The 19,815-nt window shown below is 41.6% G+C and overlaps 1 protein-coding gene across 6 annotated transcripts in view; it reads left to right on the top strand.

Moving 5' to 3' along the window:
* The window catches only part of AFF3 (AF4/FMR2 family member 3), a 208,538-nt gene that overhangs the window by 36,281 nt on the left and 152,442 nt on the right, over positions 1 to 19,815 (top strand). For 2 of the 6 annotated variants that reach the window (XM_043467930.1, XM_043467929.1), the window contains exon 4: positions 7,680 to 7,733. The exons of 2 other annotated variants lie outside the window; for them this stretch is intronic. In XM_043467930.1, coding sequence (XP_043323865.1) covers positions 7,680 to 7,733 — 54 coding nt within the window. Of the gene's footprint in view, positions 1 to 7,679; positions 7,734 to 9,087; positions 9,969 to 19,815 lie in introns of those variants that run through there. 2 more of the 6 variants (XM_043467934.1, XM_043467933.1) reach the window with 1 other exon arrangement.

Raw genomic sequence — 19,815 nt, 5'->3', positions numbered from 1 at the left:
AAAATGAAAAACATATGTCATTTAAAATATCAGTACAAGAATTTTAATACTGGCTTTATTCTTGATAGTCAGAAACTGGAAACAACCCCAATATACATCAACTGGTAAGTGGATAAACAATTCTGGCATATTGGAATACTGAAATACTTTCCAATGTATTGGGAACATAATGGAATACTTCCAATAAAAAATTAACAAATTCCCCAACATCATCTTTGGATTCAGTGCAATCTGAATCAAAATTCCAGCAAGTTATTTTGTGGATATCACCAAACTGATTCTAAAGTCGATAACAGAATAGCCAATACAATAAGAAAGAAGAACAAAGTTGGCGGACACAAACTACCCAGCTTCAAGACTTACTATAAAGCTACAGTATTTAGCAGAAGAATAGATAAGTATATGATGGAACACAACAGAGAGCCCAGAAACAGACCCACATAAATATAATCAGCTGGTCTCAGAAAAGCGATTAAAGACAGTACAATGGATATAGATGCTCTTTTCAACAAATGGTGGTGGAACATTGTATATCCACATATTAAAAAATGAATCCAGACACAGCCTTACAGTGCTCACTAAAATTAACCCAAAATGGATCACAGACCTAAATGTAAAACACAGTACCATAAAACTCGTGGAAGGTCGCATAGAAGAAAACCTACATGGGGACTTCCCTGATGGTCCAGTGGTTAAGACTCCATCGTTCTCCCAGTGCAGGGGGCATGGGTTTGATCCCTGGTCAGGGAACTGAGATCCCGCATGCTGCATGGCGCAGCCAAAAGAAAAGAAAAACAAAAAACCTCCATGACCTTGACTATGGTGATGACTTTTTAGAGCAGGTGACTAAGGCGGTATGGGCAGCAGAAGAGCAAACTGAAATCATTTCAGATTCTACATCTTTACTAGAAAAGTTCTAGGAATAAGGAGCAACTGGAGATTTCCAAGACACAATGAAGACTGCAGTTTGGCAGGGTCACTGTGCTTGCTTAATCCAGATTTGCCCACCACTGGCTAATCAATGCTCAAGTCTGAGGTTGAAAGCATAGGCTTGTAGAAAAGGCCTAAGGCAGGACCCATCTGCATTTGAACAAAATAGTGATAAATTTAAAGAATAAATGAGGATTCAAAATGACCTTCATAAATTAAGGAAGCTGGATTAAACACAAAGAGTTAAACTCCTAGGAAAAAGAAATAACAAAATGTGGTGGAAGGAAGTAGTCTGCCCAGTGTTCACGTTGTACAATAAAAGACTGGGAAACTATTATGAGCTCAAACTGAACTAGAGCAACCCACAAAGCCTTCTTTCTCCAAAGTTAATACAGTAGTTGGAATATATGGTAAGGGCCCATTACCTAGTAGGCACTCAGTAAATCCTTATTATTACTATTCAGCAGTAATCATATATGACAGAGAGAGAAAGTGAAAAGAGAGAAAGAGAGAAAGCAACCCTATCTCTGCAGTTGGTACAGATCAGAGCTTAATGAGAATTTTCATCTCTCCTTTTAAAAAGATAACACAATTAGAAAGGGTTAAGTTTACAAAGACTCTTGAGAGTCCCTTGGACAGCAAGATGAAACCAGTCAATCCTAAAGGAAATCAACCCTGAATATTCGTTGGAAGGACTGATGCTGAATGTCTAATACTTTGGCCACCTGATGCAAAGAGCTGACTCGCTGGAAAAGACCCTGATGCTGGGGAAGATTGAAGGCAAGAGAAGAAGCAGGGTGACAGAGGATGAGATGGTTAGCTGTATCATCGGCTCAGTGGACATGAATTTGACTTAAATTCTCGGAGACAGCGAAGGACAGGAAAGCAGTCCATGGGGCTGCAAAAAGTTTGATGTGACTTAGTGACTGAACAGCAGCAAGAAGTTTACAGAGTTCTCCTAGTGAAGCTGAGGCTGTGAAGAAAAGGCTGAGTGGTCAGTTTTCTCCAGAAATGTCAGCTGGAATGTTCTCTTCCCCCAGCCTTCAGACTACAGAACCAGAGGCCAACAGTTCATGGAGTTCTCCCCAGAGGTGAACTCCAAGCCAGGAGTTGGCTGGAGAATTCACCTCCACCGCTGCTAATTATGTTAAACATCTTGGAAGACTTGGGTATCACAGACAGGTGGAACAAAGTGGGTCTAAATGATGTCCAGAGCTCCTTTCCAGGTGTCTGATGTGTACCTGTGAGTCGTTTATAAAGGTGAGAGGTGACCCATGTTACATCAATGAGTTTATATCAACTCTATCAATTCAGGCTACTGTATAACAAACCACCATCGACTCAGCGGCATATAAACAGCAGAAAGTTATTTCTCATAGTTTTGGAGGCTAGGAAAGCTAGGATCAAGTGCCGGCAGGCTCAGTGCCAAAGCCAAAACTTCCTGGTTTGCAGGTGGCTATCTTCTTGCTGTGTCCTCACACTGCAAAGAATGGAGAGACAGGAAGCTAACGCTCTTGTGTCTCTTCTTATAAGGGCATTAATCCCATTCATGCTGCTTCTACCTTCATGACCTCATACTTCCCAAAGGCCTACCACTTAATACCATTACATAAAGGGTTAGGATTTCAACATATAAATTTGGGAGAGGGGGCACAGCCCATAGTTATTTATTAAACATATCTTATGCCCATTGTAGAATTACCTTAGAAAATGTTAAATATGGAGGAAAAATATACAAAGGAACAGTTATGTGCTAAACATATAAAGAGATCTCTCACTTATGCATGTGCTTTTAATAATAAGATTATAGAAACTAATCATATAATAGGTTTCGGAATTTGAGAGATCAAAGTCGATTTGAGAACTGTTACTTACCAAAAGAGGTTATTTTCTTTTTAGAGAAATCTGAAACCTTCCTGATATTTATTTTGGCCGTAGCAGTCCGTGTCTAAAATGATGAACTGTGACTGTTCTTTTAGCCCATGAGGTACCTTCCCTAGAGACTTCCTTTCTATATCTGTTTAAGTCATTTGCCAGGATCCTGTCTGCTAGGAAAATGAGAAGTCTAGTATAGGCCCTTTGTCTAGAGAAAAGTGGCCAGATCCCGTTTCTCCAACTCTTAGGCACAGAATAAAAAATAACCTTGGAAGGCCGTTTAGGGCTCCTTGGACTCCCTCCTTACACAGATGAAATTAGATTGAAGGCCTTCGAGGGGTGTGGTGTGTCCCGTGGATATGGAGGGAAGATCTTGACCCTGCCTTCAGGGACCAACTGGTCCAACCGGGAATGGGCAACATTGCTGAAGGGGAGGAGGGGTCAGGAAGTTGTTCTACCTGAGAAGGAAATTAGATGTTGCTTTGTGTTGGTTGTTATTCATTCAGTCATGTCCAACTCTTTGTGATCCCAGAGGATGTCGGGAAGATCCCTTGGAGAAGGGAATGGCTACCCACTCCAGTATTCTTGCCTGGAGAATTCCATGGACAGAGGAGCCTGGTGGGCTGCAGTCCACGGGGTCACAAAGATTCAGACACAACTGAGTGACTAACACTTTCACTTTCACTTTGTGTTAGTTGTACTCTCAGGTTAAAATACTAAATGAATCTAGAAATGTAGATTGGAACTTATGCCATCCCAGAACAAGACTGCAAACCTTAACTTCCATATCCTTACACCAGACTGAAAGGCCCATAGTCCCAGAGATCATAAAAGAAAATTCTTCGACCAAATAGGAAGTCTGATCCCATCTCCTGTTTGGTTCCCCTGGACTCATGCTTTCTGTTTTCTTTATACCTGGATTTCATCCAAGCATATCTCTCCTCAAGGTGTCAGCTAGGTCAGGGTTTCTCAAGCTTTTTTTTTTTTTTTTGTAATTTAAAGGGTTTATAATTTAATTTTGATAAAATACATATAACATAAAATTTACCACTTTAAGCATCTTGAAGTGTACAGTTCAGAGGCATTGAGTACATTCACATTTCTGTGGCTACCATCACCACCAAGTATTCCCAGAGGTCTTCATCTTCCCAAGCTGAAACTCTGTTCTCATTAATACCAAATTAATAAATTGCTGTAGCCAATATCTCTCTGTTTCCTCCTCCCTCTAGCCCTTGGCAACTACTACTCCACTTTCGGTCTCTATAATTTTGACTACTCTACGCACCTCACAGAAGTGGAATCAGACAATATTTGTCCTTTCATGTCTGACTTATTTCACTTTGCATAATGTCTTCAAGGTTCATCCGTGTTGTACCATGTGTCAGAATTTCCTTCCTCTTTAAAAATGCATTTTCTTTTTCTTTAAAACTGAATAATATTCCATCGTGTGTATAGACATTTTATTTATCCATTTATCCATCAATAGTCATTTGAAGTGTATCTACCTTTTTGGCTGTTATGAATTACACTGCTTCGAACATGAGTATACAAATATCCCTTCCTGCTTTCATTTCTTCGGAGTATACACACATCTCAAATTTTCAAACATAACCTTCTCAGTCAGCCATACATCACATCCTGTGAGAGTGTATGTTTCAAACAAAAGTGTCACAGAACATTACCCGCCGTGACACTGACATTTTCTATTCTTAGTATTTTTTTTTAATGCAAGTCAAACCACACAAATTCATTTTTGTCAACCCAGGTTCACAAAGCATAGTAAAGGTTACTGACCAACAAACGAGATATTAATAACTTGTGCCGAGGGGGTGAGGGAAGAAAAGGACATGCCGTGTTTGTAGCCCCGGCTCGTCCCTGATGAGGGTGAGCTCTTCCAGCCTCCTCACAGCCTGGAGAGAGAGTTCTTCCTTCCCACTGTACAGGGGAGGAAACCAGGCTTGTCTAAAGATCTGCCTCCACGGAGTCTGTCTGCTGTGGGGCCTCTCTCTGGCCCACCCTGCCCGACAGGCTAGTTTATAGGGAGCCCTGCAGGACTCCCCTCAGAGAACCCAAGGCAGTGTAGTAGAGCCAAAGAAAACTCTGACTCAAGGGAGTGACAACTCAGAAAATTTCAGGACCCATTCACAGCCTCATGGAGCATGTATCTGGGGTGAATGCTGTACGGGAAGGGTTATTTTTCACCAACCTCTAACTCAACCAGCGAAGCACCTACTTATTTCACTTGATGATTAAGGTGGACAGTCTGTGGAAGTGAGTTTGGCACCTTTGCAATGAGCTCATTCAGTCCAAAGAGACATTCATTAGTAAACTGGAGCGTCTCTGTATTCAGTGTGGTTGTAGCAGATGGCAGTATTTTTCTGAGTCACTCTGGCCAAGGGAGACTGTGGTAAATCAATAATATTACCATATGTATTGATGGCAGTACATAATCAATAAATATTGCCTGACATTAACAGAGTGATTATGCTTTATCCAAATGTTTTCTTTCATAAAGCTGCTTCACATTCTTGTGTTGAAGCCCGGCCCAGCATTTAGAACATAATACTTATTCAGTAAAAGATTATTAGTGTGAGTAAATGAATAAATGTAGGGTAACAGACAGGCTGGTTTGAATACATCCACTGTGTATTTCGTATATCTTCTTTCAGAAATACCATTAGCTTGATTTGCTCTTTCTTTTCTGTGGATTTTAATCAAATGTAAATCTGCAAAATGCAGAGCTTGTATATTTACAACCTGAGTTTTCCCCATCCCTCCCACCCCCAGATCACAGATTCTCTTTGCACTCCATGCCTCTCTCTAACGCTGGTCCCTTCTCAGGCAGCCTGGTGCCAACATGAAATTCCCATGCATTCAGTGCCTGTTTAGAGCCTAGCACTCTGCCGGACACGTTGTCTTATTTCAGTCTCACAACAGTCCAATGATGTTACTACATCTCATATTACAGATGGGAAAGGCAAGGTCTCAGTGAGTGAGACCTCCCAAGCTGGCAATGACAGAGCTGAGATCCCTGTTGGAGGCACTGCTTTAGGTCTGGTGCAGAGAGCTCATGAGGTAGGATAGGAAGAAAGAAATCCTGTTTCTGAGCAAAAGGCCGGCATCTCCCTAAAAGCCCTGACTGCCTGCTCTCCCACCGTAGAGTTTAGAGCGCTGTAGCCCCAGAGCCCAGAGGAGGCTTGCGGGCGGAGTCAGGAGGAAGCCTGGTTACAGGCCATGAGTCACAGTGGTGTTTCTGCACAGCGATGGAGGTCTTGGAAATAGCAGGGGCTGGACTCTGGAATTCATCTAACAGTCCAAGAAGCTGGCAGACATCAAAGGACAGTTCCCCAGCCCTGGCCCACCTGCTCACCTCAAAGGGCCTTCTGCTGTTGGCAGAGTGTGTCTTGGTAAAGCAGTGTTCACATGATTCCCCTGAAGCATGTAAAGTATTTAAGCCTCTGCCCTCAAGTTTCTGCCACAGAGAATTCCATCTCCACTTTGAGCTTCTTAAATGACTGAACAGTACAAATGGTCTTCCCAGGTGGCGCTAGTGGAAAAGGATCCACCTGTCAGCGTGGGAGATGAAAGAGACACAGGTTCGATCCCTGGGTTGGGAAGATCTCCTGGAGGAGGAAATGGCAACCCACTCCAGTATTCTTGCCTGGAAAATCCCATGGACAGAGGAGCCTGAGGAGCCTGGCAGGCTACAGTCCATGAGGTCGTAAAGAGTCAGGCACAACTGAACATGCACACACAGACACACACACACATACACACATAGAAAGGGACAGGGACTGTAGGAATAACGGACAGGTGACAAAACGTTCACACATATGCACTCACCCTTCTGTGTGAAGAAGGCCATTGCCACTTTAAAAGTGATGGCTCTGCAGGATGTAAAGCATTTCTTTCAAATAGTACCATGGGGGTATATATTTATCATGATGAAGAGGTTACAAATACTGAATGCTAACTGTAGACCAGACTGCGTGCTGATGATTTCTAAAACTCGGAGGGTTGTACAATATATAACAGTGATGCAGGGACAGCTGGCGTAAACTGAACACAAGGTCACCCTGTAGACGAGTCAGTTCTTTGAATCCTCATAGCAACTCGAAAACATTGACAGCATTAGAATCTCCCTTCTTATAGGTAAGGAACCCAGGCTCAGAGAGCTCACATAGGTAGCATGACCCAGCAAGGAAATTCCCCTATAAGTGCCAGACTTGAAGGCACCCTTTCTTTGACACCGCCTCAGACTGCAGAAGCACGGGCTGAGCTGGAGCCCTCCGCACACGGGCTCAGCCGCCGCTTCCAAACACAAACAAATGAAGTTCTGCGTCACCAGATGGCAGGGAACCCGGCAACTGGGGACTGTTTCATTTGAAAGTCTGTCTAACACTAAACTGAGAGGATTGAGTTAGATTAATTGGATTGTAGGGATGGGGGAGAGGGTATTATTCATTTGCTTTTGGAGTTTTGTTAAGTAAGGAAAATTAATAAGCAGGGTGAGACGAGAAGAACAACCAGGAGTTGGGTAGAACTGGTGACCCTACAGCCTTACTTCTTGAAACAGGGTGATGCTAGTTTCAGAAGCAGATTCCTCTAAAAACAGAGGACTTTTTAATGAATAAATGCATAAAATATCTTTATTTTTAATTTTGAAAAAATAGATGTTATCCATTTGACCACAAAAAAATCTTTCTTTTTCTCACTAGTCACTTGTGAAAATGGAGATAGTCTCTTACTTTTGTGAGTTTTGTTTTCCTGCTGACAGTTTTGGCTAGGTCGTATGACTCTCACCCCTTAAAGTTACTGAGCATTTACTATGTGCTAGGCACTGTTCTAAGATTTTACTCATGTTATTCTCACAGCTCTCTGGGATGGTTATCCCCATTTACAGATAAGGGAAATGATGCGCTGAGAGGGTAAGTAATTTGCCCAGAGTCACACAGCCATTGTGTGACAGAGCTGGGATTTCAACTCATTTTGCCGCCTGAGCTCACGCTTTTAACTGCACTTCTCTACAGCCTTCATTTCCGCTATTAGACTTCAGATTATTTCCAAATACTGAATATGACTGTGTCTGTAAACTAGAGAACAGCATTTCTAAATTGTGTGATACCCCTGGGAGTACTTAGATGTTGGAAAATACACTTGAATTAAGAATTAGCATGATGTGTTTATCTTATCTTTAAATGTCTGTAGCATATCATTATTTTTATTTTCCCCTCAGAATGTCCAAGAGGTGATCATTTCATTACATTTTGAAGTACATTTGAATTCTTCTTCTGCTTTTTTTTTTAATCATACCGTTCCCAATCATGCTGTACAGTCTCAGAGTCAGAACAGCAGAAACCAGTGCCTTTGAAAGCATTAAATGTGAGGTTCAAACTTGGAAGAAAAGTGAGCCGTTAAAACTCAAGTGTTTGTATGGTATCTGCTTGCACTAAGATCGCGTGTTGCCTGAGGGACCAGTTTCACAAGTTCTGGATTCCGGTGATACTGGGTCAGCCCTGGAGCTCTGAGTGGACTCCTTCAGTGTCAGGATGTGGTACCTCCTGTGGATCTTTTATTCAAACTGGATTGATCAGAAATAAACTGAAGTAATGCCATGGAGAAGGCTGTGCCTAGACCAAAGGCATTCAGAAGGACAGGAGTGGAAATGTCTCTTCTGCCAGGAGTTGTAAATGGAAGTCTTTGTTGTTTCATGTCCCTCTGTTTAACCTCTAAACTAGGATTGCCAGATAAAACACAAGACACCCAGTTCCATTTGCGTTTCAGATGAATGAGGAATAGTTTATGAGTGTAAGTATGTCTCATGCAGTATTTGAGACTTAGCCGCTCAGTCGTGTCCGACTCGTTGTGACCCCATGGACAGTAACCCACCAGGCTCCTTTGTCCATGGGGATTCTCCAGGCCAGAATACTGGAGTGGGTTGCCATTCCCTTCTCCAGGGGATCTTCCCAACCTAGAGACTGAACCCAGGTCTCCTGCATTGCAGCAGATTCTTTACCAGCTGAGCCACCAGGGCAGCTCAAGAATACTGGAGTCGATAGCCTGTTCCTTCTCCAGGGTACCTTCCTGACCCAGGAATCGAACAGGGTCTCCAGCATTGCAGGTGGATTTTCTACCAGCTGAGCTATCAGGAAAGCCCCATTTGAGACATACTTACACTTAAAAAAACAAAACAAAACCAAAAAACGGGTGGGGAGTGTGTATTTTTTACCTGAAATTCAAATTTCACTGGGAATTATGTATTTTTATTTGCTAACTCTAGCAACCCTGCCAAGTCAGACATAGACTGTAGGTCCAAGTGGACTCTAATTTAAATATATAATTTATCAAAGAATAGAAGAAAAAGAGGGGAAAGGTGGGAGAGAAGAGAGACAGGAGAGAGATAAAGTAATGGGAGAGAGAGAAAATAAGAATGAATTCAGGCAATCTACCAAGCAAAATAACTAACATTTTGCAAGAAAGAAATTCTAAAACAGGTCATAAGATGGAAAAAGTCTGTTTCACAGACTCTTTGGCCTGAACATTGGCCAAAAAAAAAAAGCAGGCATCCTATTAACATGTGAATACCAAAGCTCATCCAGGAATGGAAAGATTTGGAATTTGAAGGTTCTTAGTTTTCAGCTTGGTTAGAATACCCCCAATTCTTTATTAATTGCAAGGAGGATTTTGCTTTTTCAGTGAGATGCTTCGGTAATTCTATATCAAAGAAAGCTAACTTCCGTTTATGTAACTAAGACGCGTTTGAAACTTCATCGGTCGTGTTTTGCTTGCTTGCTTACGCTGACATGCAAAAAAACTATCAGATGCCAGAGACGGAGGAGAATTTACCTGTTTAAAAATCACACAGTTCTTCTGTGAAGCATGAAAATGGCTTTTTTGTTGTTGTTGTTAAGTGAAAAATATTAACTGACAGCTCAAGTCAAGTTTTTTTTTTTTTCTTTAATCTCTAACCAGACAAATTACTATAACCAAGAACTCTCTTGCCTTAATCCTGGACACGTCACAGACATGACACTGTTCTGTAGGAGATGGCTTTTTAACTGTGGATGAGGGAAAATAACCTTTGGAATTTTTAGGATGTTATTACAAGCAAGTTTACTAGTTTTTGACTTACTAAGCCACAGCTGGAGCCAGCCTTCATCGGGGTAAGAATATTTTCATGCTACTATTATCTTGTTCATATTTCAAGCGTAGGATTATTATGTTGGGGGGAATATGGCCTTTGAGGCGTGTACTGTCTGTTGAGAATGCAAATGTGAATGTCCTATAAAAAGAGAGAGAAACTGACAGCTTCCGTCTGTGCCGTAAACTTAAAAGACTCCAACAGATGAGGCACTGGGGCTGTTGGAGCAGGGACTGGATCACACCACCATTTTGGATAAAAGAAAATGTTTCTCTGGGAGGTATTAAAAGGGCTGGGCTTGCAGCCTCTCTCAAAGCCAGACAAGCGTGTGTCAGGCTCTCATTTCTGTACTTGTTATTGTATTGTTGCTGCTGCTTTAAAAAAAAAAATCAACAGAAGAGGGCAAGGAATTTTCAGACCAAATTAATTGTGAATCTACTTGATCAGATTTTTGTTTGAATTAGTGAAATGTGGCTCTTTCTACCACCTCGTCTCTGTTCTGCATCTTACTGTTTCTTTCATAAGGTTCAGTGTGTGGTTAGTTCAGAGAAAAAGCAATGTTTTTCTATATGCTTTCACTTAAAGGAGATGCAAAAACAGTTCCAAAGCCAGTCTCTCTCCAACAAGCAGAGCTGACCTCCCCACCGGCCTGGCTGCCTCGGAAATGCATTGACAAGTCACAAGCAATCATATCAGTCCACCTGCAACAGCCAGGCTGGGAGCAGGCGCTGTTTTGATAGGAAAAATGTCCACAGGAAATTGTCAGGTGATGTCAGGAACAGAGAAGCAGTCTGTATGGTGACTTCAGTATCCTTCCTGACCAGGTTGCTTTTTCAGTCCCATCTCCTCACTGTGGTTCTTAACCAGGGTGCGCACCAGATCTCCCGGGGAGCTTTTGGAAATGTCAGTAGCTGTGCTGTGGACTCAGTGCCTGCCCCTGTCATTCTGATACACGTCTTTGGTTAAAAACATGCTTGGAGGTCTCAAACCCAGATCACCATAGGAATCACTGAGGAGGCTTTACAGTGCAGATTCCTAGGCCCCCTCCACCAGAAATTCTTATTCACTGGGGCTGGGTTTGGGCCTAGGAATCTGTATTTTTTAAGTTTCCCAGTTAATGTTGCTGATTAGTCAGATTTGGAAACCCCCTAGGCCCCAGCGGAATCACACAGATTTCAACAAGAGAAGCATCATAGGTTAAAGAGAAGAGTAACCGTGTGTTCAGAGGCTTTGGAGCAGCATCCTGTACTTGCTTTGTTTCCACCTTAAATTTTTCCCTAGCTTTGTGCCCCGCTGCTTCCTCCCATCCCAGAGGAAGAAATGCCTGATCCATTTCCCTTCTGATTCCCTGACCTCATCTCCTCCCTCTGTCCTTCTCCAGCCCCGGTTCATTCTTTCCTTAGGTACTCTTCCTCCCAGCCTGCAACATTCTGGTGTTTTCCCAAACCAGAGCAAATAGCCACACCCGTCAAGCGTTGTGGCTGCCGGGCTCTCCTGCTTGTTCTCTCTCCCATCCTCGGACCTCCCGTGGGCCCTCCTTTCTGCCTTCCTGTCCCCTGAGTCTGGTTTCTGGCATCTGGACTTGTGTGCCGCCATGACCTCCGTGTCCTGGGCCCGACCAGTGGCCCTTTCCCAGTCCCTGACTTGCTTGGCGTCTTTGCAGACTATGCCTGCAGCTCATGCCTGCTTTGAACCATCTGCTCTTTGCTGTCCAGCTACACTCCCTTGATTTGTTTTGTTGTTGTTGTTTTTCTTACCAACGTTCGATCTTTGATATGTTTCTTTTTCTCAGCAGCCTCCTAATGGTGATGTCATCCATTCCCACATCTTTTACTCTCGCCTGTGTCCAGGAGCCTCCCAAATCAAGATCCCTAACTCTGATGTCTTCCTCGAGTTCCTAACCAGTCTTTCCAGCCAGTCACCAAGACCGCACACTCTTATGTGTTCAGAACCTCACATTCCTCTCCATTCCACCACACCCCCCGGCTCTTTCTCTTTCATTAGTGCTGCCACCCAGAGTCAAAACCATGGACTCTGTCTCCTTCCTCAGCTCCAGAACCTAGTCACTTGGTGTATCCTTTCACATTCTATTTCCACAGCTTCTCCTGCGTATAATAATTCTATTCCTTTATGTCTCTGTAGCCATACCTTTGTTCAGGCCTTCCCTGCTTTGTTCCCAGGCCTCTATAGAAGCATGATCTTCCTGCTACCAGTTTCTTCATTCCCATTATATGACTAATTTATCTAAAGTACATTTCTGATCATGCCAAAATGTGAGTCAGCTAGGGATTAGCACACTGACCTGGGAACATAATACACTGCATGATCTAGAACTGTGTACTTTGTTCTACTAACTGGATGATTTAGGGGCTTGAAAAGCAATAAAGGGCAAGAAACATGATTAGTTGCTTGTTGGTTTTAAGGCAGCAGTCGATGGGGTTGCACAGAGTCGGACACAACTGAAGTGACTTAGCGTAAAAACAAATCCTAAAAGTGGAGTGGCTATTCATGGTGGGATCCACAACTTCTGAGACCAGTACTTCATTTTACCCAATTATAGCCACAGGTATGATACTATATATTGAATCTGACCATCTACCTAGGGTTTTTATCAGACATCTGAGATCTGAGCTATAGTGAATGGTTATATTCTTATGTTTCTTTAAACTAAATTCATGTTACATGAAGTACCTGCAAGCCCAGTGCCTATACAAAGAAGATGTTATTGGTACAGGAATGGCTTGAGACCTCAAGGTCACACCTCAAGTTCAGGAACCACAGGACCTCATATTTTGGACCCAGACTTCTAAAGCTATATTCTGATCCCAGAGTAAACTGTAGGATAAAGGGACTTAAATGGAGGTAAAGTTTCTATACTTCAAAGTGGATGCCAGTAGACTGATAAGTTATCTATGTGTATGGCACTGCTTAAAGCAACCCCTAAGGAAACTATACAAAGTACCATATTAAAAAAACACCATGAATAAATCAAAATGAAGCTCCGAGAAATGTACTAGTGAGCCATTGAAGGGGAAAAAGAGGAATAGGAAGCAAAAGGAATAAACAGTGTACAATAGACAACATGGCAGAATTATGCCCTAACATTTTCAATAATCACATTAGATGTGAGTGGTCTAAATACAGAAACTAAATGATAGAGATTGGTAGAGTTGATTTTTTTTTAATGACCCAACTATTTACTGTCCACAAGAAACTCAGATCAAACATAATGACATAGGTAGATTGAAAGTAAAAATATTAGAAAATACATCATGTAAAAATTAATTTAAAAAATCAAGAGTGGCTATATTAATATTAAAAGGTGGATTTTATGGCAAATAAAATTACTAGGGACAAATAGGGAAATTACATAAAGATAAAAGGGTCAACCCACTAAGAAGATATACCAGTTGGAAATGTGTATGAAGAAATAATAGCACTTCAAAATACGTGAAGCAAAAATTGATAGTATTGAAAAGATAGATAGACAAATCCACAATTATAGTTAGGACTTAACCCTACTTTAAGCAATTAATAGACTACTAGACAGGATATAGAGGAACTGAACCATACCATCAAACAACAGGATCTGATTGATGTTGATAGAACACTTCACCCAAGAACAGTAGGATACACAGTCTCCCCTGGAACATTCATGAAGATAAGCCTTATTCTGGTACATTAAAAAAACCTTAACAAATTTAAAAGAATTGAAATCATAGTGTGTTCTCTCACCAAAGCAGAGTCAAGCTAAAAGCAGTAATGGAAAGACAACAGGAAAATTCCCAAACACTTGGAAATTAAACAGCACACTTCTAAATAAATAACCCAAAGGTCAGAAAGGAAATTTCAAAGGAAATTTATAATATACATAGAAAGAAAAATTATACACACAAAAAAGACAGCATATCAAGATTTGTAGGATACAGCTAAAACAACACCAATATGTAAATTTACAGCACTAAATGGACTTCCTTTGTGGTTCAGCTGGTAAAGAATCCTCCTGCAATGCAGAAGACCTGGGTTTGATCCCTGGATTGGGAAGATCCCCTAGAGAAGGGAAAGGCTACCCACTCCAGTATTCTGCCCTGGAGAATTGCATCGACTGTATAGTCCATGGGGTCGCAAAAGAATTGGACATGACCAAGCAACTTTCACTTTCACTTCACTTTCACAGCACTAAATACTATGTTAGAATTGAGTAAAGATCTGAAGTCGATTATCTAAATCCTACTTTGAGAAACTTGAAAAGCCAAGACATGCAGAAGAAAGGAAATAATATAGCCGAGAGCAGAAATCAATGAAATCGAAAACAGGAAAACAATAGAGAAAATTAATAAGCAAAAAGCTGGTTCTTTGAATAAATTTAAAAATTCTAGCATGATTGAAGAGAAGAGAGAAAACACAAATAACCAGTATCAAGAGTGAATTGGGAGTATCACTTTAGACCCTGCAGATGTCAAAAGGATAAGATAATCCTGTGAACACTCTACACACATAAATTTGATGATTTATGTGAAATGGACCAATTTCTTGGAAACAACAGATTATCAAAACTCAGCCAAGTTGAAATACTTAACCACAATGAAGTGAAGTGAACGTCACTCAGTCGTGTCCAACTCTTTGCAACCCCATGGACATAGTCCATGGAATTCTCCAGGCCAGAATACTGGAGTGGGTAGCCTTTCCCTTCTCCAGGGGATCTTTCCAACCCAGGGATTGAACAGAATAGCCCTGTAACTATTTAAGAAATTTGTTGTTTAAAATTTGTTTCCACCCTGAAAAAAAAAAAAAAAACTCCAGGTTCTGATGGTTACACTGCAAAATTTTACTGTATATTTAAAGAAGAATTAACATTAATTTTATATACTCTCCCAGAAAAAGAAAAAGGAGGGATCACTTCCCAAATCATATGAGGCCATTTCCCTGATGCCAAAGCCAGGCGAAGGCAAAAATGAAAATAACAGACCAATATCTCCCATAAACTAGACATTTAAAAAAAGGTTTAAGAAAATGTTAACTTAAATCTTACATTGTATGAAAAGACCATGCTCATGACCAGGTGGGATTTACTCCAGGTATGCAAGACTGGTTCAGTATTCAAAAATCGACCAGTGTAATCAACTATAGCAACAGGCTAAAGAAGAAAGGGCATATGATTATATCAATTGATGCAGAAAAAACATTTGATGAAATTTAACACCCAAAAAAAAAACCAAAACAAAAAAAAAAGAAATTTAACACCCATGCTTTATAAAAATTCTCAGTACTCTAGGGGAATTTCCTCAACCTTGCAAAGAACATCTGCAAACCACAGCTAACATCATACTTAATAGTGAAGGAGCGGATGCTGTCCCTCTAGGAGTGAAAGAGAGATGAGGATGTTTACTATCATCACTCTGATTCAGTGTCATCCTGGAAATTCTAGCCTCTGAAATACGGCAAGAAAAATAAGTATAAGACATATATTGGAAAAGAAGAGATAAAACTGTGTCTATTTGAAGACAACATGCTTGTCTATATAGAAAATCCCAAAGAACCTATCAAATAGAACTAATGAATAAGTTCTATAATATTACAGGATGCAAGATCAACACACAAAAATCAGTTAGGCTTGTATATGCTGACCACAAGTAGAAACCAAATTAAAATATACAATACTATTTACAGTTGCTTCAAATAAAATGAAATGCTGAAGTGTAATTCCAACAAAACATGTACAAGGACTCTGCGATGGACATTATAAAATGCTGATGCCTAAATGTCTAAAACGTTCTCACATGTTGCCTACGAACATGTCTATCAGAACCATGAGGTATTCTCTTCTAGCAGAAGAGTGCTAACTCTGATCCGTAGTAAGCCTTGGAAATTGCTGGGTAAATGTGTAAAAGATTAAGTGCTCAAATGGATAAAAATTATTGGCAGCATGGATACTGATAAAGTTTTCCACTGTCTCAGTATCAAAAGCCCAAGAATGCCAGATTCCCCAAGTGAGCCAGGGTGCTTGGATTGTTTTTCGTGAAAGCAACTAGCCAGGATCAACACCCTTGGAGTAGAGCTTGAGGTGGAATTTCCAAATCCTGTAAACATTATGGTGACAACCACCCAGCACCCCAGTGCTGGATAGCCCAAGGCGTGAGTCACAGGCAGGCTCTTGGACAGTCAGCAGGGGAGAGATGCCCAGGTTGGCCCCAGCACTCCATCATTAGTGGTGTCAGAAGACACGTAGCCATGGGATGGAGAAATGAGCTTTAAAAAAATAATAATAAGCTGCTAAAATAATAGTCCAAAGGCAAAGAAGAGAGGTTCCTGGCTAGAGATTGTTGTTGCTTAGATTAGATGAGTTTTCAAACTGGGAAGAAGTTTAGAGATGGTCTGATTCTTGGAACTTTGGGTTAGGTCCAGAAACAACATAGCATTGCCCAGTCCTACAGATGATATGCACTTGGAATTCTATTTTGAACAGGCTGGGAATATACAGAGAAGTTTTAGAGAGAAAAAACATACATAGAATGTTAGAGATGAGACCTTGTCATACAGGCAGTAGATATATTATATTCAGTTCAGTTCAGTTCAGTCGCTCAGTTGTGTCCAACTCTTTGCGACCCCATGGACCACAGCACACCAGGCCTCTCTGTCCATCACCAACTCCTGGAGTTTACCCAAACTCATGTCCATTGAGTCAGTGATGCCATCCAACCATCTCATCCTCTGTCATCCCCTTCTCCTCCTGCCCTCAATCTTTCCCAGCATCAGGGTCTTTTCCAATGAGTCAGCTCTTCGCATCAGGTGGCCAAAGTATTGGAGTTTCAGCTTCAACATCTGTCCTTCCAATGAACACCCAGGACTGATCTCCTTCAGGATGGACTGGTTGGATCTCCTTGCAGTCCAAGGGACTCTTAAGAGTCTTCTCCAGCATCACAGTTCAAAAGCATCAATTCTTCAGCGCTCAGCTTTCTTTATATAGTCCAACTCTCACATCCATACATGACCACTGGAAAAACCATAGCCTTGACTAGACAGACCTTTGTTGGCAAAGTAATGTCTCTGCTTTTTAATATGCTGTCTAGATTGGTCATAACCTTCTTTCCAAGGAGTAAGTGTCTTTTAATGGCATGCAAATTCCTAGTCAGGTATTTGTTTAGTACTGCATTTATGTTCATAAAATAATGTCTTTCAAAGCACTTTATCACATTTTCTTCAACAACAACCTATAAAGAAGGTTGGGAATTGGGTTCCTTATTCCCATTGTAAAGAAGCCACAAGGAAGTTTAAGGCTAAATAGTTAACATTAGAACCAGGAGGAGAATTCAGATCCTCAGATCTACCAGTCATCAGCTCTGAACATGTGACAGAGCTGCCAGACCCTGAAAACAGTTATCAGGGCTTGGATCCTTACTAGGACCTATTTTTTCTCTTATTTTCATCCCAAGGACCTTTCTTTCAGAACAGAATGCTTTGCTTATCTAAAACAAAAGTAGCCTTTACAGTAGAAGTATGTCTGGAAGCATAACTCGTCATCTTATTCATTGCTCTTTCTTACCACATTTTCCTTGTAGACCTGAAATTTCCATATTTTCTTTCTCTATAAAAACTCTGGACTCTTAACAGTCAGTCTTTGAGTTGGAAAGTTTATTTCAAGGTAGAATATCCACAATTCCAAACACACACACACACACAGGCCACTCCCACACCCAGGTCAGGGATGGGCAGAAGGCCATCTCATGCCACAGACAGGTCTACTCAGCTGCATATGTGGCAGGAAGGACCCCACATGGCTCTGAGTAGTCACAGATCTACAGGAACCTGACCTGAACTTGTGAAACGTACCCCTCACCTGCTTTCCCCTCCTTCTTCCAGTCTCTACTTAGAAAGAGCCAGGTGGGCTCTATTTCCTGGAGGTGGAATGAAAAATTGAGTTGAGAGACCTAACACCTTCAAGTCTCCATGGTAGGGCAGGGATCTCAGAAGAAATAGATGGTGGGAGAGAAGAGCAAAGAGCAGAGAGGCTGGCCGCCTTCTTCTCCACGGCCGTCAGTAATCCCACCAGAACACAGAAATTACACGCTGTGTCATACCACGTGTAGACCTTTCATTAGTCCAAGTTCTGGGCTTCCAGAGACCACGTGCCTGGTGCTTAAGGGAGAACAATATAGAACAGTAACAAGCATAACTTGATCTCTTTCTTTTGTAGAAAACAGAGTGAGGGTAGATGTAACTGTGCGTGTTGCTGACATACTCCCCGGATTATGAAATGCATAATACCTTTTCTATGGAACGCAACTTAAAGTTTAAATGACAGCATACAGGATAAACTTGGTTTATAATTGCATACTATTTGGCGGAGATGCAGTCACTTTAGCTTCTTGTGTATAAACCACCGGAGACTTGATGCTGTTAAATGACAAGATGCTGGTAGGAGGACGTTGGAGATTGGTGTGACATTCATGAAATTTTTTATAGTTCTTCTGAGAAGCCAAGATTTTAGGTGATCATATGTCAAATAGACTTCTCAGGCAATTCATTTGAGAATTTTATCTACATCCCTCACTAAAAAAATAATCAGTTTTGTTTGAATGGGCTTGGATGGCTAACTGGGGCAGGGGGCAGCAGGCTTTGAGGAGTGGGTGCCTCCACGGCGGGGCTAAGTTCTGGATGACTCATGTTTAGTAAGTGCCTTATTGGTATGGTTTGGGCTGTTCCCACACACATAGGTCATCTTTTCAGAGATTCTGGAGAGTTCTTTAGCCAGAGAAAAATGACCCTGTGATGTTTATTTTTGCAGATACTTTATTTCAGCTTCTTCATCAGCTCCCTTATTTTATGGCATTCAAGTGTGTATAAGTGCTCGCAGAGTCTCAGGATTAATCATTACAAATGAAATCCAATCTCTGACCAATAAAAACAAGTGAAAATGTAGGGCTTTGTTGTTAGTGTGAGAAATCTCTTTATTACGGTTGTCGAAACTAAACGTGTTCATTTATAATGAAAAGAGTGGGGGCAAGGATAGTCCCACCTGCTCCATGCCTTGAAGCTTATGGGCACGCATGTAAAATCAGAGTTTTTACGGGAAAACTCGTACTCCAGATTTTCCCTTGCAGTGTCAAGGCATGCTTCCAGCCTTTCTTAAAAGATCTAACTAGAGAAGAACGTGTTCGTGCTCATAGATAAGGCACCTGGCCTAAATCCCCCGGTTGTTGGGAGTCAGATTGTCCAGGGCTAGAAGCACTGAATCTATGAGAGTCCCAGGGAGACTCACCCAGCACAGAGCTGGGAGTAGGGCCTGGGAGCCACCCTCCCACCCAACCCTGAGGCCCCTGGGGAATCTAGGGCTGCACTGCCCAGTCCAGGAGCCGCCAGCACAGCTGCCTGCTGAGATGTGGCGAGTCTGGACTGAGAAGGTTGTTAGTGTAAAATACGCTCCAAATTCCAAACACTTGGTACCAATAAAAAGTGAAAGGTCTCAGTAATTTTTTATTGATTTTTAGTGTTAGTCCCTCAGGCGTGTCCAACTCTTTGTGACCCGGTGGACTGTAGCCCGTCAGGCTCCTCTGTCCATGGAATTCTCCAGGCAAAAATACTGGAGTGGGTAGCTGTTTACTTCTCCAAGGGATCTTCCCAACCCAGAGACTGAACCCAGGTCTCCTGCATTGCAGGCAGATTCTTTACCATCTAAGCCACCAGGGAAACCCTTTTATTGATTACATGACACTATTTAGGATGTATTGGGTAAATAAAGTATATTATTACAATTACACTATTTCTTTTTATTTTTTTAGCACTATTACTAGAAATTTTAAAGTTACCTAGGTGGCTCACTTGATCCTTCTGTTAGACAGTCCTATTGTAGGCAGGCATCAGGTATGTGA

Source organism: Cervus canadensis, chromosome 5 (genome assembly GCF_019320065.1).
Source record: "Cervus canadensis isolate Bull #8, Minnesota chromosome 5, ASM1932006v1, whole genome shotgun sequence".
In the NCBI taxonomy this organism is placed as follows: domain Eukaryota; kingdom Metazoa; phylum Chordata; class Mammalia; order Artiodactyla; family Cervidae; genus Cervus; species Cervus canadensis.
The sequence above is the reverse complement of the archived record's forward strand: the minus strand, read 5'-3'. Positions and strand labels throughout refer to the sequence as shown.